Source organism: Haemorhous mexicanus, chromosome 4 (genome assembly GCF_027477595.1).
Source record: "Haemorhous mexicanus isolate bHaeMex1 chromosome 4, bHaeMex1.pri, whole genome shotgun sequence".
NCBI lineage: Eukaryota > Metazoa > Chordata > Aves > Passeriformes > Fringillidae > Haemorhous > Haemorhous mexicanus.
In genome coordinates, this window is record NC_082344.1 from 51,442,994 (window position 1) to 51,465,135 (window position 22,142).

At 38.8% G+C, this 22,142-nt stretch overlaps 1 protein-coding gene across 2 annotated transcripts; it reads left to right on the forward strand.

The window, feature by feature from the left end:
• The first annotated feature begins 709 nt into the window (after positions 1-709).
• On the forward strand, positions 710-20,617 carry LOC132326538 (tyrosine-protein kinase TXK-like). 2 transcript variants are annotated; one of them, XM_059844881.1, is made up of 15 exons: positions 710-859; positions 6,405-6,456; positions 6,675-6,777; positions 6,973-7,181; positions 8,190-8,255; positions 8,903-8,957; positions 9,775-9,854; positions 11,279-11,406; positions 12,541-12,615; positions 13,549-13,720; positions 14,426-14,642; positions 15,578-15,642; positions 17,656-17,774; positions 18,231-18,388; positions 19,715-20,617. In XM_059844881.1, the coding sequence occupies exons 1-15, from the start codon at positions 844-846 to the stop codon at positions 19,781-19,783; spliced, it is 1,584 nt and encodes a 527-aa protein (XP_059700864.1). In that variant the 5' UTR covers positions 710-843; the 3' UTR covers positions 19,784-20,617. The 2 variants fall into 2 exon arrangements, with proteins under 2 accessions (XP_059700864.1, XP_059700865.1); XM_059844882.1 differs by having other exon boundaries at positions 6,976-7,181.
• Positions 20,618-22,142: the final 1,525 nt, after the last annotated feature.

Genomic DNA, 22,142 nt, shown 5'->3' on the forward strand with positions numbered 1-22,142 from the left:
AATGTTTCCCTTAAAACCTAAATGAAGCTTAGGAAAATCAGAAGATTAATTGTTTGCAATGAACCTTAAGCCTATTTCTTTGCAATAATTAAATATTTATCATTAATTTATGTAATAAAACACACCCTAACTGTGTGAAGTTTTGGCAGCAGTTTTGTCAGTGGGATGGGTGCTTTGAATCTGACCCTTTCACCTGCCTCTTCCCAGTATCTTCAATTGAAGATAATTTCTGCCTACTTGGTATGGGACTTGATACCAAGGATGTCTGAGGCACCCAGTTTCTAGATAAATTATTTTTTTTTAGTTGAATGTAGCCTTTGGTGGCTAATTTTAGAAAGGATCAGAACACCTCTGGAGGCAGGTGTGTTGCTGACTCCCCTGTGTTTTCAAAGGCAGGTTGAAATGTTGTACCATCCTTTCTTCTGGATGAGCTCACTCATCCTTAAGCAACTTCAGCCCTTCCTACCATTTTTATTATAACTGAATTCAGTCAAATGTTGGGGTCAAAAATCCATTTGAACAAAACCATTCTGTGATTTATATCTGCTGTGGGTTTTTTACTTTTTTTAAAGCAATACTTAGACCTAGTAGTAACAGTTCAATAACTTTTTTTTTCCTATAAAATGTTTGATACTAGAAAGCAGACCATTTTTTCTCCTTCTACTCTGTTTGGGTCTTTTTTTTTTTTTTTTTTTAAATAAAAGGTGAGTAGGCGTGGTCAAGCAATATTTGTGGTTTACCATGCTTCGTATCAGAGTAAAGAGCTCAGTTTGGTCTGTTTTACTGGCACAGCTGATGAAGAGAGGTTTGCATTTTCATTTTAATATAAAGGGATAACCAGACATGATTCTTTCTACCTGTAAGTAAACTTGGCTGCATATTTTGATCTTGTAGTTTTGTTTTGTGCAACAGCAGTGTACTTAGCAAATGAAGCATTTAAATATTGCCATAAAAATATGAATCTACTTTCTCTTGCACTGCTAAGGGGATCTCTGTTAAGACTGCTTGTCTGGACTTTCCAAATTAACACACAAATATTAATCCGTTGTACCATGGATTTAGCAAAGCAACTGATTTTACATATAGATAGGGAGATATTTCCTCATACTGTTCTTACACTTGTGAACTACATAGACATGGATAGAGAGTTTGGTAGAACTAAACCTGTCTTTCCTCCAGAGTATAGTTAACTCACAGGAAAGACAGGAAGCCTCAGCTTGTATGCACCAAAAGCTGAAAGCTTGTATTTTAAAATGCTTTTAGAAGCAAACTATACTGTGGCTTTCTACCAGGTTATTGATTTTTCTAGTGATGTGGAAAACTGACAGATGAGACCAGGAGGCACGTTGTGTTACAGCAAAGGTTTGGTGGGTGAAGCTGAGTTTGTAGTGTTGAACACAGTTAACCTTCCGCTCCATTGCAAGAGCAAGAGCTTCTAGCAAAAAATGATGGAAGAGTGCAAACCTTAGACATGGGCTGGAGTGTTTTCAGTGTTGGTAGTGCTTTGGGAAACTGATTCAGAGAAAGAAACTCAAATGAAGAAAATTGTGAAATAGCAAAGTTATAAAATGCAAGTTATAAAAATGAATTTCTAACTTATTGCTTTTGTCTTTGATGCTACTTTCCTAAAGCTGCCATTTACAGTGAGTGACAACTGAGGATGGGAGGAGGATTGCACATATATGTGTGAATTTGCCATGTATACAGACAACATTATCAACCCAAAGCGTACTCTGGGTGTTGTGGGACTGTATCAGGCAATGATGTGTTTTCACTCTACCTTCTCTCTTCTGATGGAACTCTCTTTAAGCTGCTTAAGCAAATGGCTGTTTCTGACAGCTGACCCATCTTTTCCTTCTTCCTCTTGAATCCTATCTGCTCTGTTGTGCACAGATAAATTTATTTCCAGGACTCAAAAGTTGGTTATCTAAATGTCAGCTGCACATTTTTAGGCTGAGTATTTGTCAGATTAGCTTCAACACTGGTTTCCTAGTGTTTTTACTTTAGCCACATGCTTCTTGTGCCATGGTTATTTCTTGTTCTGGAACAGAGCATCCTAGTAGGTCTGATGTACAGAATTGTCATGGCTCTGTGCTGGTGTTGGGATTCGTGTTTGCTTGACTGTCATCAGGGAGATAATGTGACACTGCTTTATAAACTAGTGTCTTCCTCCTAAACTGCTCCTTTCCAGAAAGAAAAAGACATTAGCAGTGAAGTGCACTGTGTTTGCTGGTTCCTGTGTTAAATAACTTTGTCTAAGGTGGCAAGCCTTCATCAAAAACCGCAGAAATAAAAAATTCTCTGTACAGTTGAAGAAGGAAGATGGCAGGTTCTAAATTCAACATCTCAAATACTCTTCTTGTTTAATTTGAACCTAGGTTTCAAACTACTGAGTTTAGTTGTTCCATCATGACGTACCCAGAAGATCAAAGCAACGTGTGTACGTAGCTTATGTTTTGATAGAACACAAGGGAATGTGAGCTGGAAGATTTAATGGGGCTGTGGTGCTGGAGGAATCTTCCTTGGTATGGATTTAAAAGAAGCAAGATTTGATTACTTTCTTTTTTTTTTTTTTTTTTTTTTTAATTTATGGGAAGCTCTTTGGTTAGGTCAGAAACAGAGAAGTGGAATCTAAAATAATTGATAGCTCCATAAGTACTTTATTTTAACAGACTTCAAAATTAATTTACTGTTAAAAATTATAGAATATTTCTTCCTCTTAGCCTGTATTTCTGTCCTGTGTCCTGTCCAAGCAGTCTGTAACTTATAACATGGCAAATATAACTGGTCTCTCTGTTCTCTTCCAAATATGGAATCCAAAATGTGATTTCCTTGCTGAAGCACAACTCTCTGTGATACCATCAGTGACTAATCTTTAATTTATGAACAGTGTGGTTACTTGAGTTGGGGACCAGGGGATCAAGGCCAGCTAATACATGACTCTAACACTCCTTGATAAATCCAGTGTTTTGCTTAGGAAAATGTCCTTGGTGAAAAATCGAAGGAAATCAGATAGAACAGTTCCATTGATTTCAGTGATCTAGCAGAAGGGATAATCAAGAAGAAATAGTTTCAATCAGTAAATTCTAAGAATCTATTTTCAATTTATTTGCATTTTTGAAAAATTAAAATACAGGGGTTTAAGCATTATCATTATTTCTTAGTTTTTCTGAGGGGTGTTGAGAAAAGAGAAAGGAAGGAAGAGCACAAGCCATGACAGAGTGCCTGTGGGGGTGAGAGGTGGCAGGCAGGAAATGCTGTCTTCCTGTGCATGACAGCACGCACTGCTGTGCAACCCTCAGCCTCAGCATCTTCCTGGGCCACCAGGAGAGCAAGCTAAATCAAATTATTCACTCAGGATGTCAAAGCTTTCCCCATCTGTGGTGTTGGCCAAGTCTTCCTGAAACAACATCACAGTTTGGGCCTAGTTTCTGAAGTAAGTTATGAACTTAATAAATATGAATTTAATTGGGAGGGAAAAGTGTACTTCAAGACGCTTACCAATGACCAGGGAAGATGTAAAATGCATAGATCAGTACCTGACTCTTTGCTTGAGAACTGAAATTCCAAGCCATCAGGTCAAAGCTTCTGGCCTTAAGTCAGTTTAACTAAAGTAGGACTTGGCTCTGCAGAGCTGAAGGCCTTTTCCTATGGGCTTTGATAATGTCTCCTAGCAGCCTTGGCAAATTTTCAAGCAGAAATGTACAGTTTGCACTGCAATAATTTACGCTTGTACTAATTTCTACTGAGTTAATTCCACAAATACTCTAGGAGTAATGCAGGGACAAAAGAATTTCAGAAGTGACTGAGGTTTCTGAGAAAAGGTGTATAAAGACAAATTAATTCTCAAAGAACTGGAAATTATCTGCTTTAGGGTGATATCTGCTTGATAGGCTGTGATTTCTCTCTTAAAATACTCCAATGGAGTGAATGAGGACAACTAAACTTTGGCAGAACTGTGCAAAGTTTGTGCTGCTCCTTCAGATCCTGCAATTCAGTTCAGCATGGTCTTGTCTGATCCATGGCCTTAATCTAATCTGAGCCTTAATTTAGAGTCTTCAGAATTTATCATCTCCTATTTTGTCATCTTTATTAGGTTACACACTCCACCCTTGAAAAAATTGCTCACCAAGTGAAGCGCATGTCCCAGGGAGAAACATCACAATTACAGCTTCAACCTGTACCTTTTCTGTGGTTTTATGGATAGGACAAGAGGATAAATATTCAATATCAAATATGCTTAGGGTATTTTTTAAAATGTCACATACAGTCATTTATTACTAATAGCTTCTAGCACAGTAAAAAGAGGGGGTCAGACATAAAAAATCATCCATTAACAAAACAACTCCGAGATTCACTGAAGGCAAAAAGGATTCCTGACCTTATGGTATAAATATACTCAAATTACTGGGCTCATAAAGAAAACAAGACAGAATTACACATCCATGGCATCTGTCTGAACCCCTTGTTTTCAAGCCAACAGCCTAATCTTTAAAATCTAATTAGAAGATTATTCTAGTGTTGCAAAGAAAGTCTGCAGCGCTCTTTCTAACTATTTCTTGTAAATATTTGATATGGAGAGCTAATAACCTGATGAGAAATAATGTATTTAATTAGACTAGATGGTTCAATGAGAAGAAACAGACAGATTTTCAAATATCATATTCTTTTTTGCAAATAACGACATACTTTACAGACATTTAATTAAACTTATGTCACTGGCTGAAATAAAAGAAACCCAAGCATTTTTTTCACGCACAGTGTTGACTACTTATGAGGCAGGTTTAAATGGCCAAGGGACAATTCAATGTACACTGGACAATTACACAGCAAATCAACTTCACTGACAATATCTTTTTAGTCTGGTTGCTTTGAAGAGAATTGTTGCTGCCAGCTGGCTTGGGTATTTTTAATTGCTGCATTTTTCACAGCTGTCACTGGAAGCTTTTATCAAACAATTGATGGTGTCTTCTGATTACTGCCAGCTCATCCGTTTCCCACACATTAGATTCTTCACAGGATTCAACAGTCTAAGGGAAACTTCACCATGACTTTCAAGACAGTCTAAACAAACCACTTACGAGACAGGGCACTTCCTACTAAGAACTAGATTTGGTCTCATCATTCAGACATCCAACATTCTCACTTCTTTTATTAGCACAAAATTTGCTATGCTATGTACCTTCACAGGGAAAATAATTACATTTTCATAATGTGGTAAGGTTGCTTAATGCTTTGAATGCTAAGATTCGTACTTTTGGCACATTTGGCTTTCAGTTGGTAATAGGCAGTGGCAAAAAGTCTCACAGGACACCAGAAGGGACATCCTATTTATTCCAGGCTGGATTCCAGGTCACTAGGATCAACAATGCAAAAGTGCCATGAGGGCAAAACAAATAATGTGGAAGGAACTGGTGGGACTGTATAAAGAAATATATGAAATACAAAGCAGCAAAATTCTGAGACCTTGGGAAGTCTATTTCAAATAAAAATCTGAGGCCTCTTTGCAAACTATGACCTCTGTGGCAGAGAAAAATAGGACACATTATAGTGGGATATAAAGTTTATTTTGTGTTGATGCAGCTGAATATGAGGGGAACCTTGTTTCTCCATCCCTGACTCTGATGCTTCTTAAAAGACTGTACATTGCACCTGAGAACCTGAGCCTGTCCTGCAGGTGCTGCTGCTGCCCTCCCACCTGCATAGTGGTGATGCATGAGGGTGAGACTTCAGGAACTGAAGGGAAATTTTAGAAAAAATGTTATAAAGAAGGATTATCAGCCCCTTGACATGCATGTGTGAAGCACATATTCTCTCTGTACTTTAAACTTAGGCTAGTGCATTTATTATATTGATGGCTGCAAGAGAAACAGGAAAATCAGTAAATCAGTATTAATTCAAAGAAGATAATACAGTGTGGCTCCTTTAATAAACCTCAAAATAAAGAAAAGCTAGTCATGCAAGCATGGTTTGGTATTTGGCTTGAATAATCTAAAAATTATGTCAGTGCTGAAGGGGACAGTTCTCCACCTCCTGTCCCTGACAAGATTCTCATCCCCCTCATTGCACTAGGTAGAGCTTGTGCAGGGTGGTGTAATCAGTCAAATCAGTATGAATTTGGCTAATAATGTATCTTTGTTTATTATTTAGTTTTGCTGATTTAGTGAGCTGATTTAGCTCATACATATAGCCTCATAATTGCCAAAACATTGTAAGGGGGACTGTGGTAGGAAAGATCTGGAGGTTTTGGTGGCTGCAAATTCAGCCATAATGATTTGCTAGATATCTCACAGCAAGACAGAGCTAACAGTGGGTGTAAGCACATAGGATAGCCCTTAATTCTGTAAGTTTTGTGAGCAAAAAAACAGGAACACTGCAAATATGGAAATTGTTTTTGTTCACAGATCACACCATCCAGTCTGTTTTCTGCTGCTGCTGCTGCTCAGTGCAAGAAAGGTATGTGAAATGCTTAAGCTTTTCAGTAATTAAATATCTACACATAAAGGACTTCTTAAAATCCCTCTATTTGCAGTAGAAGAGCAAATATGAGGAAGTTTAAAGACACTGTACTCTGCATTTCCCTAATGAAGGAAGGCATGGATGGCCATGGATATTTTTATGTGGATGTTTACAGATAGGCATTCACACCAATGCTTCATGTTTTTCAAAATCAGAGAAATGAGAACAAAAGTGAACCTGGACCCTGACGCTGTCCTGGTGACCCAGTACTCTGCTTCTCAACCAGACATTTCTTATGAATCTATTTGGAAGTGTGGGGTAAGTAACATTTTGGCAGGTAAAAAGAGAGAATTGAAGTGATTTGACAGTGGCTCAGTACCAGAATTAGCAGGGGAGTAACTAGCTCTTGAGCATATAAAGTTCTTTGTTGCACAAAAATTACAGAGTATCAGTAACTAAGCAATCTATAGTAGAGAGAAAAGTCTAGTTATGAAAAATACTTTGATTTTTCAGCAGCACAAGGGACAATTACAGTTTAAGGACAAGCCATTACCTCCTCTGCCTCCTGAGGCCTTTGAGGACTGCAAGAACAAACCCAGAGTTATTGCACTCTATGACTTCTTTGCTAGAGGGCCTTTAGATCTACCTCTCAAGAAAGCAGAAGAATACATTATCCTGGAACAGTATGATCCCCTCTGGTGGAAGGCAAGAGACCGACACGGGTAAGAGAGAGGGCATCTCTTTCAGTCTCCCTACACAGGAAGAAGAAAGCCTGAAGCAACCTGTGCAAAAGTGGGCAGATAGAATGAGACTTATGGGACTATTTAGGAACAGGCTTGATAGTGTTCAACCATATATGAGGCACACAGATTGACTGGGCAGACTTTCAGCAGGGCTTGGCACCCCAGAAATGGACAGGGAATCTAGAATCTGTTGGGAATTCAGAGTTAAGCCCTACAGTCAGTAAGTTCCTGGGCAGCATAAGGGTGTTTGAAGACCATGTGAATCACTGGGCTCTGGGCCATGTGCAAACCCAGCTTTCCATATTTCAAGTGTTCTACAATGGAGAGTATACATGTAAAAACTTTATGAAACCATAGAGATTATGAAGACATACCAGAAACATAACCTATTCCCCAAAATACCTGGTTATTTTAGAGAACTAGATAACTTCAGTTAGGATCCTTCCCACACTTAACTTTGTTTTGTGTTGTTCCTCTTTCTCCTTTGCATTATCTTCAGTATATCCTGTACTCTGATACTGGGAATGGTTGTATGTTATATTATAACCATTTCCTTTCCCTTCAGATTTCTCCTTTAAACATTTTAAATGCTTTTTCTCAACTCTTGTTTTCAGTAAAAGTATACTGACAACTATTTTGAACATACAAGCTAGCACACGCTTTGTATTTCTTCATATAGGAGGTTTGTATAGGCCAGAAATAAAGATGGTGGCTTCTGGTTCAGAAGAAAAAATTTTTTTTCCTAAATCTCAGCCTATACCATCTGGCTTTTTCATCTGAGTAGCCATCCACAGTCGTGGGACAAAAAGGTTGTGCCTGGATGAAAGGACTCAAATTTTCATTCAGTTCTAATGCTGGAATTCAGTATCTAGCAACATAGCCCCTAGAATAAGGAACCTTTGTAATTCAACAAAAGGATGATGTATATCTTAATCCTACTAACCTTTTATACCATACCATAATATTATCCCCAATATGTTGTTTCAGGAATGAAGGTCTAATTCCCAGCAACTATGTTACCCAGATCAAGAAAAGCAATTTAGAAACATACAAGTAAGTACCTTTGAAAATTATTGGGCTTTTATTTCTAAAAATGGATTGCAGAGATACATTTTAATGTTTGATCCTTCAGATTTTTACTAGACATGTACATGTTTTTCAAAAGCTTTCTTTTTTTTAATACAAAATATTAGTTTTAAAATGAATTAACATTCATGTACATGAACCATAGTGTCAGAATCCAGATTTTTCCTGTTTCTGTAAACCCAATGCATAATGCTTCTGTATTCTGATCTTTGCTTGTTGTGATTATGTAGCTGATTCCAACTACTATAAACTTAAATTACTGGAGATAAGATGAAAATTCTGAAAAATTGTAAAGAAGAAAGTGTTGACACATCATCCAGGACTGTAAATTTCATCATGGTTTAACATAACTTTTTTCCCCCCCTGGAGTTTCTTTTTCTTTTATTTTCTTTTCTTTTTTTTTTTTTGGGCTAATATTTAGTCATAGTAAATTGGGGCCAAAAAAGTTCTAAAAAAATGTCTAATAAAATCATTCCAAATTAAGGCATGTTCATATACAACAGTAGTTCTAAACATGTTTTTGACTTGGAATAATGCAACTACTAAACTGTGAAACAAAGCAAACATTCAGTTTTACTGGCTGAAATTAAGGATAGGTTATGTCCTTGTTGCAGGTGGTACTGCAAAAACATGAACAGAAGCCAGGCAGAACTTCTTTTGCACCAGAAGGTAATTCAGCCTACACATATAGCTAACAGTACTGAAAAATACCTATCAGAGGCATCACGAGCATTATCACAGTCAAATCAAAATCTTTTTAGTATTCTGTAAGATAGAAAGTGCATTTTAAGATTTCTACCTTAAAATGAAAAGGCTTTCTGGTGTAAGTGTAAAGTTCAGGCTATCCAGATTTCACAAAGCTTTAAGTTGTAGCCCAGGCAAATTCTATGTAGATTTTCCATGCCAGATAAATCAAATTATGTGGCTTACTGTGCATGTCTGTTGCATTAGACATTAAAACTGAAATCCATGTAGTGAGCTAATTAGCTCTGAGTTTAGCAGAATTTAACAAACCACTGCATCTTCCTTAAGTACAGAGCAAGCAATCCACATTGCATTCTACCCCTGTCAGGTACCAAAGTGCCTAACTCAGTCAAACTTATTGGGTCTTTGCTCAGGGCCAGGACAAGAAACACCGAGGAAGAACATCTCAGACAGAATTGTTTTAACTGGATTTTTTTTTTCCTAGTGATTTGTACAATTTGATTTTTTAATAAATTGAAGCGTTTCACTACCTCACACTGAATAGTATAATTCAGCTAAATTCCTTTATCTCTAAAAAGTTTTCTGGCACTCATAGTTTTCTCTTGGTTTATTGTGCTCTGCCATGTACCTGGATATCCATTCCTGTTCTCCACTTCTTTATCTTCCTCCCAAATAGTCATAGGTATTCTACAGAATTTGGTCATCAGCTGCAAGTCCTGTCTCTAGGGAGCATTACTGAAGCTCAAAAGTATAAAATAATTCTACTTGGATTTCTTTTCAGCCCAAAGAAGGTGCATTTGTTGTCAGAGATTCAAGCCGGCAGGGTCTTCTTACGCTGTCCATGTATTCGCGGGCTAAGGGGTGAGTTCCTCTGAATGGTTAGGGCTTGAATCAAGTGGTGATGGAAAAGCTTCCTCCAGACTCCTCAGAATAACTGGGTAGCTTGGATATGCAGTGCACAAGAGCAGGGAGCCACTGGGATGCTCCTCATGCAGAGTTAATCACCCGGTGTGCAGAAAAGATCAAGGTGGGCGGTGGATCTGGGAGTCCGTGTGCAAATGTCCTGGCAAGACAAGGTTACCTGCACTCACTGAAATTCTGAAATGATCTGCTGTGGAAACCGTGCCACACCCTTTGGCCACTGCACCAAACTGTTTCCTTTCTCCACAGGCTCTGGGCACTGTAAATCCATCCCAGACTCTGCTGTCCTCAAACTTCACCTGTTTGTCTCTCAAAATCACCTCACCCCTACTGTGCAATCTTACTTTTACTGGACAACACCCACAGGACTCACACTTGCCCATATCAAGAGCAATCACCTACAGCACTGAGTTAACCTATTTCAAGCTGTCTTGTACCCTCTTGATCAGCCCCCCCACATCCCCCTGTATCAACTGTGTCTGCTTTCCTTCTCTCCCTCTTACAACAAGCCCGAAGTGAGAGCAGCTAAGGCATTGCTGTTACCTCCACCCCCTCCCTTCCTCTCTCTCTCTCTCTCTCTCTTCCCTCCATTCCCTCCTTGGAAACATGGGGCCAGCCTTCCCCACCATCCCTGTGCTGAGGACAAGACTCACAATTTCTGTAGGCTCAGTAGTGCTTCTGACAATGACTCTGTATAAAATGTCTGTATTCTGATCTCTGCTTGCTGTGACCACGTGTCCACAATTTAGAGTACTAACCTTCAGCAACCACTAGCCTGAAATGCAAACAAAACTGCTTAATTTTGAGTGTCACAGAAAGCAGGGATAGATGGGCAGCAAAATATACAGGAAGTACAAAATACAGATAATAAGAATACAGAAATACAGAAAAACAAAGGTGTCAAATAAAAGCTCCAAGGAAGACCCTTTGAAGTAATAGAACTGAAAATTTAATCTCAGGCTGTACATGAATATGTGTTTATGTTTTTTGGGAGAAAATGCAGGTAATTGGTAACATTTTAATTTTCAGAGATTATAGTCAAATAAATACTAAATGAGAAGGAACATTTCTTAAACACTGTGCCTATTTCTTATGAATGCAATGATACATGGGTGAAAAATACATGGGCAACAAAAGACATTGTGCAACTGTCTCCCAAAGTTGGGAGAAAGAGCCAGTTGTGGAATCTTTTTTTTTTCTCCTGAAACAGTAGCCATTGTTACATACAGCCATTTTAAGCTGAAAACTGTATCCCAAGTTTTCAGATTTTTTTATGTTTTCATAGTGAAATTTAAGCAGATCTACAGTATAAATTATTTTTATAAAATTAAAAACTGAAAGTTACAATGCTTTGTTGATTTCAGAAGTCATAATGGAGATATTCTACATTATCAAATTAAACAAAATCACTCAGGACAATATTATGTAGCAGAGAACTATGTCTTCTCATCTGTTCCTGAACTCATCGAGTATCATCAACACAACGCTGCAGGTAATGCATGTGAGCTGAAAACAGTTTTACATCTTTTTCTAATACTTTCCTTATTAAAAGAGACACAAGTGTTTCTTTTGCTAATGAATTCAAATATGCCTTGGTTCTTTCTGCCAAAGTCATAGCTGTCATGTGCATATACCGTGGGGGAAGTGAAACTACCAAACTTGTCTACACATATTAAATGAGTTTAGCAAAAATAAAAGGCTGTTCTCTATTCTCTTGGTTCACATTTGACTGAATGTTACTTGGGTGTAATTTGATCATAATTCTTTCTTTTCTATGACAAGGACCAGCATACATGCAATCTAATATAAGCAGTAGCTATGCTGTGCATCAGCAGGCAGCGTTCTACTGATTTTGGAAAAAAACCCAAGCCATACCACAAACAGTCAAGGGCAGAATTAGTCCTTGTGCTCAAAAGACTCTCTAACACTGACTTTCAGCTTACCAGGGTCAGATACCTCTAACTGTTGGCTGATGGCAGATGTTTATGATTTTTAGCATAAAAAATATCCTTCACCTTGGTTCTGTCCATCATTTTAATACAATATAAAATGGTTTTACTCTGACTGAGGGAAGATGGGAAAACATATGGAGATCCCCTGCACTAGAGAGGAAGATATGGGAATGGAGAGAGCCTTTTGCTGGAGGGAGGAGAATTGTAGGAAACACTTGTAGCCCTAAAAGTAATAGTAAGAAGAATCAATGAACTCAGGGAGTCCTTGGTGAAGGATGTGTTCACTAGTACCATTGGCTTATGAATGCAAAGAAAATAAATGAGACACAAAAATATTTCAAACCTGGAAGTCATCCGGGCAGACCCAGCTTAGGTTGGTGATACAGGATTTTAGAGTTCATTTAAGCTCACTATCATGATACAGAAAAGCAAGAGTATTACTGTTGGCTTTATGAAAGTAAAAATACTTTTGTAGTCAGGGCCCTATTAAAAATTCTCCCTTCTCCATTTCTTCTCACTGTAGTGTTTTATCTGAACAAACTAGGCAAAAATAACTTCAAGAAATAAGAAATTTACATCAGATTCCAAGGAGTTTTGCTTAGAAGAGGTATGATATAGCATATTTTAAAATTAAGTAATTTGTCAGCAGAATATTGTGGCTTTGTCCCCGACAGGTCTTATCACACGTCTCCGACATCCCGTTGGATCAGATGGATGCACCTCACCAGAAACAGCAAGATTGAGTTATGGTAAATTTTTTATCTTCTTATGAAGGAGATTTAGCTGTCTGCCTGGGCAAGAATTTAGCTTATATTCACCCAGCTAGTAATTAAGTTGTATCTGTGAAATTCCTTGGTAATAACAAACAGATAAACAGTGTAAGGTGTCAGTACCAAATGAGACACCTGACTCAGCTGCTTCTGTGCAGTGGCTGTTGTGCTCCTGTTATAACCACCAGTGCATTCAGAGCTATTTGGACTTTTCTAAGCAAACCTAAGACTCAAATATGCATTTAATAGCTTTTGAAAGGCTATTTGATTTTTGTAAATGCTTAGGAAACCAATTGAAACCTGAAATTAATACTGTTTATGGAGAAGATTTTCTTTGTCAGTTCTGCAGGTTTTAGAAATGGAACCTTATGTGGTGTTAAAACAAGCAAACAATAAATGCCCATTTTGTGTATATAGATCAGAAATCTCATACCATCTATTGGACAACAGGAACCTCCAAGACTGAGTATCTTTCATGTTCCCATGAATCTGAAGGCTTACATTTCTGAAGGGTTGAGCTTTTGTAGTTATTACAATAAAGGTAGCCAGTGACTATTTCTGTAGCCATACAATCCAACTGGAACTGGTTTGGAGCTAAAAACATCACATATGAAAGTGCCAAAAAAGTTCTCATGTGTAATCAAAGCTAAACACTTGCCTTATCTTCAAGCCTCAGACATTCCTACATTAAGGAAAATTACCAATCACGTTCTTTAAGCTGTAAAATAGCATTTATATTTAAACATATATGAGCCAGTGAAAATTTTCAGATATTTAAAACTCATGCAGCAGCTGATGAACAAGTGTGATGTTCTGCAGTGCTCATTAACTGCCATCAGCAAGGTGTGTCTCCTGGGGCATGGCTCAGGAAAGCTGGCCTGACTCTCCTGACATACTGGCTTGCTTTTGCAGAGGAGTGGGGACTAAACCCATCTGAACTGCTGTTACTGAAAGAACTTGGGCGTGGGCAGTTTGGAGTTGTTTATCTTGGTAAATGGAAAGAGACTGTCAAGGTTGCCATCAAAACAATCAATGAAGGTGCAATGTCTGAAGATGATTTCATAGAGGAGGCCAAACTGATGATGTAAGTACAAAAGATATTCTGTCAGTTTTCCAAGAAATAAGAATAACCTAATTCCATTTCAAACAAACAAAGCAGTTTGATGGGAATGGTGGATGTGTGGACAGAAAGGCTGGTGTAAAGATCTGAACCAAGCTGATGCAGATGCTTCCTATGGCCAGACTCTTCTTTAGAGTGTGCCTTGCTTTGTACTGTGGAGCTCAATGGGGAATAAATGTTCTGGTAAAATGTAAATGTGCTCCTACAACTGTTCTTTAATCCATAACTCAGTGTCTCTAGGAACACTGGCAGAGCTTCTATCCACCTAAAGCTTTTGAGAATCTGTATTACCATATCTGCAAATTTTGCAAATTGAGGAAGTATCCACATGCAGTCTTGGCAAAGCCCAGAAGAGATGAACCCTTGCAGGGTCAAGGCCCCTGCCTGCAAACCAAGTGTAACTAGACCTTTCCATTTTGCATCAACCAAATCAAGCTTTGCATTCACTGCATTTGTATAACTCATGAACAATTATGAGTTCACAGAGTGAACTTTTTGTAGGAAGTTGTAGAGAGAAATGTGCTAAGTACTGGGAGAACTCTGAAGACAGCTGAATAGGATACTGTTTATCAAGTAGTGAAAATATTTTTCAAAACCATCATAAGAATCAAAGGTTTAGTTACCTGCCAAGAACAAATATAAGGCTGTCTAAAATGTGATTTTAAACAGGAAGCTCTCCCATCCAAAGCTGGTCCAGCTTTATGGAGTGTGCACACATCACAACCCCCTCTACGTTGTGACTGAATTCATGGAAAATGGTTGCCTGCTCAGTTACCTTCGGCAAAGGCGAGGGAAACTCGGCAGAGACGTTCTCCTGAGCATGTGCCAGGACGTTTGTGAGGGGATGGAATATCTGGAAAGAAACAGCTTTATTCACCGTGATTTGGTAAGTACAATAGGTTTTCTGAGGTTCTTGTCAAATATTTGCAGTGGAGAATGTGCTGTTGCATTTTATTGGATGCTATGTATCCTGTAAGACTTCAGCCCTGAAGGATCTAATAAGGCAAACCCAAACTTTTCAGCTGTTGTTTTGCCCATGGACAGCTCAAAAAACTACTGGAGAGAAGTTTGTCCATTGGAAAAACTCCTTGAGAGGTCAGAGAAAATTAGAATATTGACATAGAACTATCTGGTATTAGGACATCTCAATGTGAAAGTGATTAGAACACAACCAAAATCACAGCATTACAAAAGGTCAGCAACAATGAGATTTTAAAAAAATTGAAATATTTTTCTATCTGTATTTTTTGGCTCTCTACAGCCATTCATTAATGCTGGGATATATGAGTGGCTTTTCTGCCCATAGGCAGGGAATTAGAGGAAAGGAATTTGTTTCTTTACTCCTTGATACTTTTTCAATGCTCACAATTGGATGTAGAGGAAATCTTCCTCCTTTCCTACCTAGTTACATGAAGAAATGTAAAATCTTGAAAATTACCAGGAGGTTCCTGATTTCTGTAATGAAAACATCACAAAACAAATTTTTAAATTTACACTAATTGTCCCTAGTGTTGATGCTCAGGAAAATATCTGGTTGGATCATTAGACTCTGCAGCCTAAGAGTCTTTCACTGTTAAGAATACATAAACATTTTGCAACTCATACAAGCATATAGGTTGCTAGGTGCTATGTATGTGTAACTACACAGTAGTGAAATATGTGCACTGGCTCAGAGACAAAAATTCACTAATATTTTTGACCAATACACTAATCTCCTTTCAGATATAAACAGCATGAGCTAAAGCAAATATAATCAGCTGCTGTATTTTTCTTAAAATTCTTTAACACAGATTTCAGATATGTTTCTCTCATTTTCCCCAGGCTGCAAGAAACTGTTTAGTCAATGAGGAGCACGTGGTTAAAGTATCTGACTTTGGCATGGCAAGGTATGAGGCCACTGACGAAGGTTTTGTGAGCACCTATTCTCAGACAGCTGCAGCATGATCTTTAGTTAACCTCACTGCTTGCTTCACTGGTTTGGGGAATCCCACTGAGGGTAATTTTTGAATCCTGATGAAAATTTTAATGTTGTTTAACCACTGTACCATGAACTGGATGTCGTGTCCTCCTCTTGCTCTTGGTGAGTGCAAGATAGGTAAACAAAGTGCCAGGTAAACTTCAGAGGTGTTTATGGGCAGAGAAACGCCCAGAGTGCACAGGGCAGCCAGAAGCCTGAAGAAAGAAGTTCCCCAACTTTGCTGAGCAGGATGGAGGTCAGAAAGTCGCTAGGGACAGAACTGGAGCTGGTGCTGACCTCTGGAGGCAGCAGTAGCTGAGTAGGTGAGGCAGGATGCAGGAAGGACCATGTGGGTAGGAAGTGTGACACATGCTGCTCTAGCAGGGAAGTGGTTTTTCTGCTTAGAGATAGAACCAGCCAAAGTGAGGAAAGAGAGCACTCTCAACTCTGACAAGCATCAGCCTGAGAAACATATCTCTAGCCTCACAGACTTTCCTCAGAGGACACAGCTGAGCTGGCCAAATGACTACTAAGCTGCCCAAAGGGGGTGTCTCCTTTCTTCTTTCCTCTTGCAAGCCCAGCACAAAGCTCTCCACTTTTGTATTTTACTGGCTGGTTTTTCTGTGGGTTAGCAGACTGAATCAGCTCACTTAGGAGGCAGATGAGCTTGAAAGACAGACAGTGGCTCTGAGCAGAAGGGTGTGGTGACATTTACCTTGTGGCTGTGAGTTGTTAGGTCAGCACAGCCATGCTCCGTCAGTTTTGCCTCCTATTTGTAACCTCAGGCTTACAACACCCTAGCAGTTTATAGCTAAGGACTTGTTTTTCAAAGGGCGCTCCTGTTCCATGGTTGTACTGCTCCCCAAAAGGGTAAGGTCAGTATCAGGGCTCTGGACTCATCCAAATGAATGAGAAAATACAGAAAGACCAAGGTGGCTGTCAGGCTCCAGCCTAAGAGTATGGACCTGAAAGGCTCACTGTGGCCACAAAGGGGAGATCAGTGGTGAGGCTCTAGGACTCACTCTCCTGGGGAGCCTGTGGAGACATGATGGGACCTAAATATTCAGAGCTCACACAACTGCTACTACAGACTATTCTGTACTGCTATTTCATATGTTCCTTATTCAATAGCCTCCCATGTTTCTGTGCCTGCACCAAAATGAGAAAGTGAGGAAAAAGATTACTTATTTCAATGTGACCTCCTTTAAAAGGTGCTCTAAAAAAATTGCCTCTATGCTTTCCCTGAGAATAAATGTGTACTGCACATCTGTGATCTGCTCAGGAACATTAATACTTGGACAATGTGCCCAGAGTTCATAAGGACGTTTGGGTCAGCCTAGTAATCAGTTAAAATGTTGCCCTATAAATGCCTGCATTAGGCAAATAATTTCATTTTATCTGGGAGGTCAGGTCCTATAGGCTTGGGGAAAAACAATTACTTTAGTGCACCTACAAGAACTGCTGCCTCAAATGTGATGAACATTTCTTTGTGTGTTGCTTTGGTAACAATGTCCCGCATATGGCATCTGTGAAGATGGGCAGCAAGAGTCTTATTTGGGTAGAATAAGCAGTTGAAAAGGTGGATCCTTTTAAAAAAAGACTAATTATTTATTGCTGCTGATTTTCCTGCCCATGATGATGTGTCTTATTAATATACACCCAAAAGATGACAATAATTACCGTCCTGTCACTCTTATGTTTGTATCAAAATGTTCTAGTCTGACATATTTCTGATAATAATCTCAAATCCAAATCATTCATTTAAACAGAAATGTCTTTAAGTGCATAGCTATGGGGGGGTTTTTTTGTGTGTGTGTGCATTTTATACTAAAATAGTGATATAATTTTGTTGTTCCCAAACTGATACTATTTTTCTGGAATTCTAAACCATTTGTGGAAATGTCTCTCATTCAAATATATGTGGTTTCCTCTTATTCTTCAGGTATGTCATTGATGATGAATATATCAGCTCTTCAGGTGCCAAGTTTCCAGTCAAATGGTCATCTCCTGAAGTCTTTCATTTCAAAAAATATAGCAGCAAATCAGATGTCTGGTCATTTGGTGAGTTGATTAGGTGAAAGGGCAACCACAGTTCCCTAAAGCTATTGATGTGATTTAGGAAAGTGTAAATTTTTACCCATGCTACCTATCTTAAGCTTCAGTCCTTCCCATTTTTCAGTTTGCTTATATTGGACAAATGGATTTTTCATTTGAAAGGTTCTGCACCTAAAAAGTAGATTTTGACTGAAATGTATATTTCGGATGAGTCCCCATTAGCCAAACATATTCATCTGAGTTTCATGGACCATCACCTTAGCTGGCTTAAAAGACAGCAGAATTATATTAGTTGAAAATTGTTTGGGTTGTATCCTTCATTCAGCTCAGGCTGCCCGTATTTTCATTCATTTTTCAACACACAGAAGAATCAGGAGTGTTTTTTATTTTCCTAATTTTGTTAAAAGCTTGTGGGTTTGGCATCTTATGTTTCGTCCTAAACCTATTTTGGTTCATTCCTAGGTGTACTGATGTGGGAAGTTTTCACAGAAGGCAAAATGCCTTTTGAAACCAAGTCAAATGCTGAAGTTGTCCGTGAGATTTCTCAGGGTAACCGACTTTATCGACCCCATTTGGCATCACATCCTGTGTACAAAGTCATGTACAGCTGCTGGCATGAGGTTTGTTCCCCTTTTTTTTCCCCTGAGGTATCATTTTGTTCTTAATTTTTAACATGGATACAAAAGCAATCTTAAAAGCTCAAGGCATTAAATCCTTATTTCACATCTGTGGCATTCTCAGCTTCTCCAAGTATGTTTTCCACCAATCACACCAAAGTTTACAAGCCTCTGCTTGTTTTGGCTGGTGCAGCTAAGCAATACAGAGCACACTATCAGTACAATAGCTCTGGACCATCCCAGGGCTGGAGTATGCCACTGCTGTCCTGTTTCTCTGCTGGCTGCAATGGGATTCCTCTCTTGTGCCTTTGTACCGTTCATGGCTTTCTCCAGATCTGCTCTGAACAATAACACATTCATACACCAAGTGGATATGCCCACTAAATGTAGATTTTGAAACCCCTTTATCAAGTGTATATCAGTATCTCTGTACATCAGTACAGCTCCTAAGCTGCACCTTTCACCCTCTCCAAGCTGATTTAGTACTTCATGTTCTGTCACCATTTGTCCAGCACCTATTATTTTCTATATTGGTAACAAAACTGATTTCATCAACTTCTCCATCTGATTAATCCCTTAAGGGCCCTCCTTCTCTACTGTCTCTAGAAGAAATGCATCTTTATTTTAGGTTAAAAGTCCTTTCAGAAGAGCTTTGTGTGCAATTTTTTCAGGTAAAAATGAAAGCAGTAAAATGTAAAAATGTAAAATACACAGTGAGTAGCTGGGGAATCTTTCTGCTACCATTGTCTCCTTTATCTCCCACCTTACAACTCTGAACAAAATTTTAAAATCCTGAGTAAAAAAAAAGCTTAAGAGATGGAATTCTAAATTGCATCCAGCTTGCCTGCCTACTGGAAACATCCATTGGGGTGCCAGCCAGCAGAGAGATCATGGGAAAGAAGTTCTCTTTTCCTGTCTGCCACCAAACAGGAGTTTGTTCCATACTGAGCTGCAGCACTTCAAACTATACAGCAGTGAAGATCCTTTTTCAAAAACACAGGAAGCATTCCTGAGTGCCATGTTTTCCTGGCTGGTAGGGCATTCCATAGACCTACTGCAGGGAGAAATTCCATAGGAATTCTGATCCAGAATAGAAATAAAGAAATTTCAGGAATCTTTTTACAAGTGTTTGTGCTCATGCTGCTGGTGTCATGAATAACAGATTTTCATTTTTCTCTAAAATGACAAACTTTTTTTTTTGTCTGTATTAATAAAATGAAGTGTAATTTTTAAGTGTTATCTCATATGTACTTATATCCAATTTCTGAAGTCTGGTACTGTAATCAACCAATCTGCTAACACAAGTTTATCCTTTGCTTTTCTTTTCAGAAACCTGAAGGACGTCCTACTTTTGCAGAGTTAACAGTGACCCTCAGAGATCTAACAGAGATGACATAACCACAGATTTTGTACCAATATATTTCCTGAAAGGTTAGCATTAAGCATGCCACTAATGAAGCTGGTCCAGAAAACCTCAGCCTTTTGGAGAGGTCTCTACCTAAATCACAGTACCAGCATCCTGCATATTGAAGCAGCTGTTTGATCTTGGCACAGTTTTTCTTATTTGAGAAAGATACTCCAGGAAACTGGTTTGGGCCTCTCAAGGCTTTGTTTTCATGGTTAGGGGAAAAAATCTGTCTGAAAAGCAGTAACCAAGCCTACTCCCCTTATGGATATTTTTATTCATTCTTTTGTTCAGAGTTACACTAATTCTTGCATTAATATTATTACATTATTTATACTTACTATGACACATGCACGGGGGAATACTGATTGGCAGAGCAAAAATGATGGAAGAACCTCTGATAAGCTCTGGCTAGGTCACTTTTAAAGGCAAATCCTTGTGCACTGCAGAGCATCCAGCCCTGGAGAAGCAGAGCAGGGCTCTGTCCAAGGGACAGCCAGCTAAGTGACTGGCTGCTGGAGCAGTGCCCACACGTGTGCCTGGACCCACTACTTGGACAAAGCAGTGCCTCAGCCCTCCCCTTGCAAATGGCCAGGATGGTTCATGGGCAAGTTAAAACTGGAACCTGGCAGTAAAGCTCAGATGGATCTCAAGATACCTTACATGGACACGTCTGTACCCCTACTTCTTATGCTATTATTCACTTTGAATTTTAAATCTTAACTATGGTCAGCACAAATATGTTGTAGAGAAGGAAAGGTAGATGGAATTCATAATTATTTAAAACAAAATAGTCAGATCATTGCAAATAAATGTGTTCTTGGAAATATGTGATTACATTGTGAATTATTTATAGGTAAATACATCACAATATTTAGTTTTGGAGGGCTTTGTAGACAAAATATGTAAAACATGCTAGATAAAGAATGAGTTCAATTTAATTTTTGTCACAAATTGAGCCACAGTTTAATTTTTTATTTCTGAATTTAAAAAATAACTGTAACATTAAAATTAAATATAGAAAATCCCACAAAGTTTGGAATTTCCAAAGGATGATGACATCTCATAATCAAATATAGTCTTGGCAGTAATCAGTCTTTTTTACTGCAATAGTATTTTGATAGTTATAAGCCCTTGGGAAAGGAAATTGTTAGTCCCACTGTTTGAACATTTAGGAGTACCTTCAAACACACTTCTAAGGTATTTCTGCATCAAGTAAGCCATGATATTCTCATTATTTCATGTAATTTCCCAGAAGAATCGATGTCACTGTTTACTTTCATAATCAATTTATTTATGAGCATTCAACCCTTTCTCAGACCTATGACTAAATGCAGACCTGTGATTGTTGTGGTTTAACCCCAGCTGGCAACAGTTCCACCAGCTGCTTGCTCCCTGCCTCTGCCCTGGTGGGACAGAGAGTCAGAAAGTAAAACTTGTCCATGAGATAAGAACAGCTTAACAACTGAAACAAAGTAAAATGTGACAACAGCAATAGGGATTCAAAGGAGAAGGAGAGGGGAATAGAAGCCAAGAGAAACAAGTGATGCCCAGTACCAGTGCTCACTCCCTGCTGACCGATGCCCAGCCCATCCACAGGCAGTAATCAGCAGCCCCCAGCCAGCTTCCCTCCCTCTCCCCCCCGGTTATACACTGATCATGATGTTCTGTGGTGTGAAATATCCCCTTGGCCACTTAAGGTCAGCTGTCCTGGCTCTGCTCCCTCCTAGCCAAGACTGAGACAGCAACACAGTACACACATGGAGCTCACCACAGTTTATGCTCAGGCCACAGAAGTACAAAGCTTTTCAGCAGATGATGCACTACCAATGTGAAATTCAAACTCTCTCCACAATATAAAGTAAATGGGGACTTTGAATAATATATGAGACATCTTTTTAAGCAGGTCTTGTAAAACTGGTTTTGCCATATTACTGCAAGTTAATGTGTAATACGTTACAGCACCATGCAGTAAAAACAGCTCCATTAGGTTTATGTACTCAAAGAACCTTGCTCCTGCCTCTCACTGAGCTGGCCCATGGTGAATATGGGACCCATATTCAGGTTTCCACCCATCCTTGAAACATGCTGGTCTAATAACTGGAGCCAATAATGCTTGCATACCAGGCTTCCACTTCCCAATATAATCCTTCTGTAGGAAAGATTTTCTTGGGGAAAAATTTGGAGAAGCTGTTATTAACATTCTGACACAGAATAAATCTAACAGCTGCTATCATCAAGCTGACAGTAAATAAATGAAAAAGCACAAGAACTTGCTTCAGAGTCAGTGAAACTGGTGCTTAATTGGCAGCAAGAAATGGTCTGCAGTGCAAAGGTCAGGTATCTACAGTG